Below are 8,123 nucleotides of genomic sequence, written 5' to 3'. Positions count from 1 at the left end.
AAATTAACATGGTAACTGAAACATGCTCATTTCTTTTTCAACACTTGTTTCGATTACTCAATAACATAACCGCACGACAACAAAAAAAAGAAAAGAAAAATGGCAACTTTGTTGAGAAGTTATTGTGTGACAAATTGTTAATTGGCCCCCGAAATTCTATTTAATTATTCTGGTAAACCCTGCCAATTTTACAATATTTTGTTCCACTACTATAAAGGACGACCTTTCCCTCCTATTTCCAAAACCCAAACACTGGTCTGGAGGGGACTGGGAACTTCCAAAGCTAAATACGAATCGAATCGACTTACATTATTCAATTTAGAAAGGTACAATCTTTCTTTCTTTCTCTTTCCCCTCTCTGTTTCCTTTTCTTATCTTCCAGTGACCACCTTCTTGATTTTCTTAAATCTTCCGTCTGCGTTCTTTTTACTTCTGGAAAAACACCTTTTACGATTTTTTTCTCTTTTGGGGGTTTCAATTGCATTTTCAGTTTTCCCTCTAAATTTATCATTTTTACCTGCTACAAATGAAAGGAAAACTTTATGGAGCTTATATATGAAAGGAAAAACTTATGGAGCTTTAAAAAAGGTTGCTTTTTGTAATGTCAGTTGGAGAGTTTTGTCTATTTTTTTATAAATTTGAAAATTTCCCTTTAAATATGTCATTTTTACTGCTATAAAAGAAAGGAAAAACTTATGGAGCTTAAAAAGGGCGCTTCTTGTCATGTGAATTGGATTAGAAAAATGAAATTGGTGATAATCTTGTTCAGTTTTCTTCTTTTATAAAAAATCCAGAGTGTTGCGGATGGGAACTAGAGGTCCAGTAGTGACAGCAACAGCAAGAAAGACAACTCTTACTCCGAAAGCTATTATACACCAAAGGTTTGGTACGAAAGCATGCTATAAAGTAGAGGAAGTGCAGGATTCAAATAAAAATGGATGCCCAGGGTTAGCAATCCCACAGAAGGGGCCCTCTCTTTATCGCTGCAGCTTACAACTTCCTGAAGTTTTTGTTGTGTCCGATGCCTTTAAAAGAAAGAAGGATGCCGAGCAATGTGCTGCCGAGATGGCTCTTAAAAGGGTAGCTTTCAACTTCCCTTCCTTTTACTATGACTGTCAAAAGGGTATCTGTGTTTAAATTTGCACTTCTTAGGTTAGGAATAATGAACATTCAGATTGATTTTTATTTATATTCATACTATGTTACTTCAAAGTTACAATATTTTCAGTTTATCCTTGTCATCTGCTATTTTCTTTGTTTTATTAGCATCATCATTGTTGAAGCTTTTGAGTTGCTAAGGTTTTTGTTTTTGCAACTTTATTTACCTAGTTGTTTCCAATTGGTTGATGGGTGGGTTTCATACTAGGTTTTTTCTTGAATTATGAAATTTCTTGCGTATTATAGAAGGATTCAAGTGTACAAATGGGTTCATGATTTATGCTTTTTTTAGTGAGCAAAAGCATGAGAACAAAATGTTGATTGCTATTGCACTTCGCTTAGTTTGTCCTTTTATCTCTCAAGACCCTTGCTAGAAATGGTTCATTTATATAATGTTCTTAGAAGTTGTTGCCTCATATTGTACTTCTCACAGTTCACTTGGGTTGATAAAAACCAAAGTTTTGTGTTTGATTTTGTAGTTTAATAAGAAGCCCAAAAAATAATTAATAAAAAATGAACCTCACAACTTTTGCTCGTGAAGATCATATTTTCATTCAAGTTTTTGTTCTTGGGAAGTGCTAGCCGTGGTTGTTTGCTTATATAGTTAATAATAAGCCAAATGGTTCAAAAAGTTTAAACCTTTTTATGCCTAAAACTTTCATATTTATGTCAATTTTCTCCATTATAACCAAAATTACAGAAAAGTAATCTAAACTAGCAAAATTTAAAAGAAAAAAAAAATCTTTGTATGCATGTGTTGTACAGGCGTTTACTGTTCTGTGAATTGTTGTTGTTTTATTATTATTATTATTATTATTATTATTATTATTATTGTGGTTTTTGTACTCTTCTTGCTCATGCAGAAATTTAATTAATTTTCATTTCATTTCGTAATTTGTGTTTATTAAGTACTTCTTTCTGTTGCAGCTAGGAATTGATCCAGCAGCTGATAATCCAATGGAGCTTGAACCATGGGATGCTTTAACTCATCGTATGACATATCTATTCTCAGATGAGGTTGGTATCTTCTGTAAAAGAGACCAATTATTACCCAATTTTTATGATTATAAGGCAGATAGAACAATAGATAGTGTTCTTGTAAGTGCATTCCATACCTGGAAATAAAAGAAATGCATTCTTATGTTCTGCTTATTTTAACTGTTACATGTTTGATTGTCGAGAGCTTATGTGCTATCTTCCCCAACTCGTGTCATAATCAGCTAATGCTTTCTTCAGATTTTTATATCTTCTTTTGTTTTTCCTCCATTCCCCAGGCTCACACAATAATGTAAACTATATCTGTCATTACCTGTTATGGGGCTCCTCAAGTATATTTATTGTTTGTTGTTTATTGTGTATATATAGAAACAGATAGAATTAGTCTTCGGATTAGATTTTCTGTTGGAATGTGGGTTGACTTATGGAAAAATTACGCCAGAAAAGTGCAACCTTGTTTAATAGTTCTATGCTGTTTATTTTCAATAAAACGACTGAAACCTGAGTATTGAAACTTTGCTAGATGATTGTATGAATGGAAATCTCGTGAAATTTATGTTATTTTGGTTTTTTCAACATTAGTTTTAGGCTTTCTTGAAGTTCATATAGGTCTAATATCTAATCAAGTACACTCAGCTGCAATCCTGGCAGGACATAATTTGTTCTAATTTTATTGTCTTATAGAACTGCTCTTTGGCGCAACGGTAAAACGTTGTTGTCGTGTGACCGAAGGTCACGGGTTTGAGTCTTAGGAGCGGCCTCTTGCCAAAAAATTGGCAAGGGAAGGCTTGCCCCAGTACACCCTTGTGGTGGGACCCCTCCCCGGACCCTCGCTTAGCGGGGACGCGTAGTGCACCGGGCCGCCCTTTATAGAACTGCTCATGTGATATGTACATGTATCATAAGCTTATTTGGACATTTGGTTTTTGAATTCATTATTTTCGCTTTTATATTTGATCAATCACATATCAACCCAACCTATTATACTTCTTCTCTCTTATATTTATAGTTCATCCAATCTCTTCATCCATTGAGTGGTCACCTTCAAGCAGCTTCACAAAGAAATGGTGATCTCTGTCGTTCTGTGCCAGCTTCTGTTGTTGCTGTATGTGATGCCAAATTAAATAACCTATGTAAAATACTTGAACCAAAGGTGGGATCAAATCCTATATTGGCTTTATCAATTGTCATGAAGGCAGCTGCAAGATTGCCCGGATCTGTTGTTATCGCCAAGGGACCACTTTCCATACAGAAACAACATCCATATCCTCCCGAGACAATGGAGTCACTAGGCGTCCTAAAATCTGGTTCGGACATCATAAGGGTTGAAGCTGTCTGTATTCCGTCTTCTTTGGATAAGATTGTTCAACCAGTGAGTCTTAATATGTTGTCAGATGGATATTACTTGGACACTATAGCACAAACACTTGGTGTAACAAATGCCGATCGGATTGTGCTCTCGAGGTAGGTTTACGTTTTGTGGTTGTCTAAGACGATTGTTATCGATATAAAATGATTTTTTTTTCAAAAGTCCTATATTTTTCTTTTCGTTTCTTAATTGTGTTCTTTCTCTTCAAGGACTATCGGTAAGGCTTCTTCAGAGACAAGGTTGTACTTTGCTGCTCCTGAATCATATGTGTTAGATCTGTCTGTAAATGTTGGAAATCCAGAATCTCAGTCTAAAGCATCTTTAAACATAAGGGCAAGTTACTTCTGCAATCAAGCTGTATATGGTGATGCAATTATGGCATCAATTGGCTACACATGGAGGTCTAAAGATCTTTTCCATGAAGATTTATCCGTACAATCATATTACAGGTCTCTTCTAAATATCACATTTATATTGCCATCTTAAGATTCTTTATGCGTATGCCCTTGTCATATTTGTCAAGACTCTGCTGCTCAAGCCTCATGCTTGATTCATTCATCAATATTCTCTTCCTAATTTGAATCTCCGGATTTGCTTAGTGTTGTTGCATGATAAGTTTATGTGGCAAGGGTCATTCTGTTTATGTATAATATGACCATATTATCATATGTTTTCTTGGAAAATATTCTATTTGATTTAATTCATTGTTTCCCTTTTCCATTTATTATGTCTTATAAGCATGGTATCTTTGCTTAAGGTTTGGACTGCTTCTGTTGAGAAATATATTTTGGGTAGTTTTAAGATCTTTAGATCTGTTCATTTCAAAACCTCACTAATGGTTAGAATAAGTGTGTGAATGGTTTTCATGGTTTTTTTAAAGAAATAATTGGAGAATCATTTTAGTTTCCTTTTTAACATATCTCCTATTTCTGTTTCATTTTTGAGAGTTCACTGTGTTGCGTATAATTTAGCACTTCTTTTTTATAAGGTTCATTGCAGCATTCATCTTCTGTGTGGTGCACAAAGTTGGATGCCTTGATTTTAATATAATGCATGTCCAACCTTCCATAATATAATTGCATTTAGATGGTCTTGCATAGGATACTGACAAGCAAGCTGCCAAGTGGAAATTACAAGTTATCAAGAGAAGCTATACTTTTAGCGGAATTGCCCACAATGTTAACTACAAAGTCAAATTGGAGAGGTTCCTTCCCAAGGGAAATCCTGTGCTCATTCTGTCGGCAGCATCAGTTATCTGAACCTGTTTTTACCACTATAACTGTACCCTTAAAAGAATCGTGTATATCAAGATCAAGAAGCGAGGTGAATGTTGCTGAGAAAGTCAAACAAAATGGAAAACATACAAATGGAACTGATGATAGACAGTCAGTGGACTTTGGAAGCATGTACCAGTGTGAAGTAAAAATATTTTCCAAGTGTGAGGATCTACTTATAAAGTGTTGGCCTACAGAGACTTACAAAAAGGCAAATGATTCTATCCACAATGCTTCTCTGAAAATTCTCTCATGGTTGAATCAATATTTTAAGGACCTAGGCATGACTATGGAAAGCCTAAAGTGTTTGGCTGGTGTTCTTGACATATGGTTTGATTCTGAAAATTTCTCTAAAGAATTTTCACTGTGTCCCTCTGTTCATTATCTTCAAAATAGAGCGGAAGTAGGATGCGAGAATGTGCCACATGCCTCTACAGGGCAAGAAGTTTGCTCTTTGAACATAGGGGGTTCAGATTCTGGTGTCTATCCATCGACTGGATCTTTATCATGCATGAGCTATTCTGTATCTTTGGTAACAGAAGAACACGTGAAAGAGCTTCTTGAGAGCAATGATGAATTTGAGTTTGAGATGGGGACGGGGGCCGTGATTTCTCCTGTTGAAGCAGTTCTGACACAGATGTCAGTTGGTCAGTTTGCTACTTTCAGTATGGACTTGCCTTCATATGAGCTTATTTTAGCTGCAGCTAATGATTTTGGGAGGATTATTTCAATGTTGTCATCATCACGTAAGTTGCCCCGTCTTCAGTTCGTTTATGTCTGATTTGTATTAAATATTCTTCTTATATGATTGACTAACTTCTTTGTTAATCTGAATTCTAAATATCTGCTCAATGTTATGTGTCTAGATTGAGAGAGTCCAAATGTTAATGGGAAAATGACCAATAAAAATTATATATGTAGAAGCTTTGTCATGTTGATTTGTTGATTTACATTGCTAAGCACCTATGTTGCACGGAAACGGTCACGGCGCGACACGTTGTGCAACTATTAATATAGATTTGCTAAGAACATGGATCACTTTGTAAGAAAATTCTGCCTGTGCCGTGTAGTTAGATTTTTATCTTCGATCATGTGATCTGATCTGACTTATTTGCTTGCTGTTATTTTTTCTTAAAATTCAAATTTTTGTTCAATAGATTAATTTCTCTCTTTTGATTATTGGTTCTGTGAACTAACTAAGCATTCTCTTTTGGCAGAAGCTTGCTGTTTGGAATATTTTGTGAACTTGTTGCGTGTAACAGAACCCCCAGAAGAAAGAATGGAGCAGGCTCTGTTTAGTCCTCCACTTTCAAAGCAACGGGTGGAATATGCTGTGCAACACATCAAAAAATCTTGTGCTACTACTTTGGTATACATCTAGGATTTCTCATCCTTAAAAAATACCTGTGTTTAAAAAGCTTAGTTTCTAACCACTTTCTGTCAATTTCGCTCTCCAGGTTGACTTTGGTTGTGGCTCTGGAAGTTTATTAGACTCTTTGTTAGATTATCCAACTTCTTTGAGAAAAATTGCTGGCGTTGATATATCACAGAAGAGTCTTGGCCGTGCTGCAAAGGTCTGAATTATTTCTAGGTCTTGTATTTGGAGGATATAGTTACTTAACTCTGTGATACCATTGCACATGTTCAACATCTGTAGGATTTTGTTTGAATGGCTGAATTTGCTTTTAGTTTCACAATTAATCGGGTCTGTTATGACTTCTCTTAAAATTAGTGGTCGATAGTGTTGTAGCTCTGATCATTACTATGTGAGCAGAAAGATGAACATATAAGATGATAGTTCTGCTCTTGTTTCTGAATTTTAGTCATCTCTAATATATTTTATTAAATAACACAATGCTGCATTCTTAGAAAAAGAAATTATGGGTTATATCTCATTAAGTTTGTCAAGTTTCCAGATTTTGTTCTTATAGATGTTGAACCATGTGCATGTAGTTTCAAGTTGAAGTATATACTATAAATGAGTATTTTCATCCTGCTCATAAGCACACTTCAGATAAGGATTTCATTTACATGATTTTCTACTGCAGCATTTCATTTTTTAGGGTAGATCATCTTTGTATAAACCGATTAAGATTTTGGTTATCTGTTCTCTCTTCAGTGACCTCTTTTTTATATGACTGCAAGCTTGAGTTATGAGCTATGATACTGTTTTTTCTACAGATACTTCATTCAAAACTAAGTTCAGAAACAGGCATAAAATCTGCTATTCTTTATGATGGTTCGATCACGCAGTTTGACTCTCGGTTATGCGGATTTGATATTGGCACTTGCTTAGAGGTATTATATCCTGTTTCCTCCTTGTGGTTTGATCATAAGCAAGTATGTTAGCCAGGTTGATTGCACTCTGATGTTTTTTTTTTTTCTTCCAAATCTAGGTGATTGAGCATATGGAGGAGGACCAGGCTTGTCTGTTTGGTGATGTTGCATTAAGTTATTTTCGCCCGAAGATTCTTATTGTTTCCACCCCAAATTATGAATATAATGTGATTCTCCAAGGATCTAATCTGGCAAACCAGGATGAAGATGTAGATGAGAAAATGGAAACACAATCTTGTAAATTTCGCAACCATGACCATAAATTTGAGTGGACAAGAGAAGAGTTCAATAACTGGGCATGTGAGTTAGCAAAAAGACATAATTATAATGTTGAGTTCAGTGGCGTTGGAGGTTCAGGTGATGTGGAACCAGGGTTTGCATCTCAGATTGCTGTCTTTACAAGGGAGATCCTAGTTGAAGAAAATGATCTTTCAAAGGATGAAAATTCACCAGACAATTGCAGAGTGGTGTGGGAATGGACAATGTAGATGGTTTGTTTAGTTGTTTGATACTTAGCTAACCAACTGAACTGCCCTTTCTCAAACGTAGGCAGTTTTTACTCCCTGCAAAACCTAACATTTTTTTTTGAGATAGAAAAAGTATCTAATGAATGAACATATACATATTGCCATATTCATGGGGAGACTTTTGCTTTTGTTCTTGTAAAAACATTTTCCCTTATATTAATCAATACCAGATACATAAAATGTATGACTTTGTACACCATTTGAGGTAAAGCAAAAAAAAAAAAAAGGTTTTTGACTGACAAAAGTCAAGAATATATCGTTGAATGAAATCGCAGAGAGAACATAGTTAATTTTGATGTCTTCAACTGCCAAGAAGAGTGGTTAATTTCGAGTGGATAACATACAAAGCTTGAACAATGATTTGAGATAGATGGGCTTCAATCAAAGGATGTGATGTGAGGGATAAATCATCTTTTACTGCAATTTTATGTTACCTACTCCCATTCTAAGCTGGGGGTAAAA

General features: G+C 35.2%; 1 protein-coding gene across 2 annotated transcripts; it reads left to right on the top strand.

Annotated features, from left to right (window-relative positions):
- Positions 1-219: 219 nt before the first annotated feature.
- LOC136200635 (small RNA 2'-O-methyltransferase) lies at positions 220-7,841 on the top strand. 2 transcript variants are annotated; one of them, XM_065991049.1, is made up of 10 exons: positions 220-326; positions 795-1,080; positions 2,086-2,175; positions 3,164-3,618; positions 3,733-3,972; positions 4,624-5,543; positions 6,015-6,166; positions 6,255-6,371; positions 6,979-7,095; positions 7,194-7,841. In XM_065991049.1, exons 2-10 carry the CDS (start codon positions 805-807, stop codon positions 7,620-7,622), a joined length of 2,796 nt encoding a protein of 931 aa, XP_065847121.1. In that variant the 5' UTR covers positions 220-326; positions 795-804; the 3' UTR covers positions 7,623-7,841. The 2 variants fall into 2 exon arrangements, with proteins under 2 accessions (XP_065847121.1, XP_065847126.1); XM_065991054.1 differs by lacking the exon at positions 220-326 and adding an exon at positions 353-588.
- Positions 7,842-8,123: the final 282 nt, after the last annotated feature.

Source organism: Euphorbia lathyris, chromosome 1 (genome assembly GCF_963576675.1).
Source record: "Euphorbia lathyris chromosome 1, ddEupLath1.1, whole genome shotgun sequence".
Lineage (NCBI taxonomy): Eukaryota > Viridiplantae > Streptophyta > Magnoliopsida > Malpighiales > Euphorbiaceae > Euphorbia > Euphorbia lathyris.
This window is presented reverse-complemented; position numbering and strand designations above follow the sequence as displayed.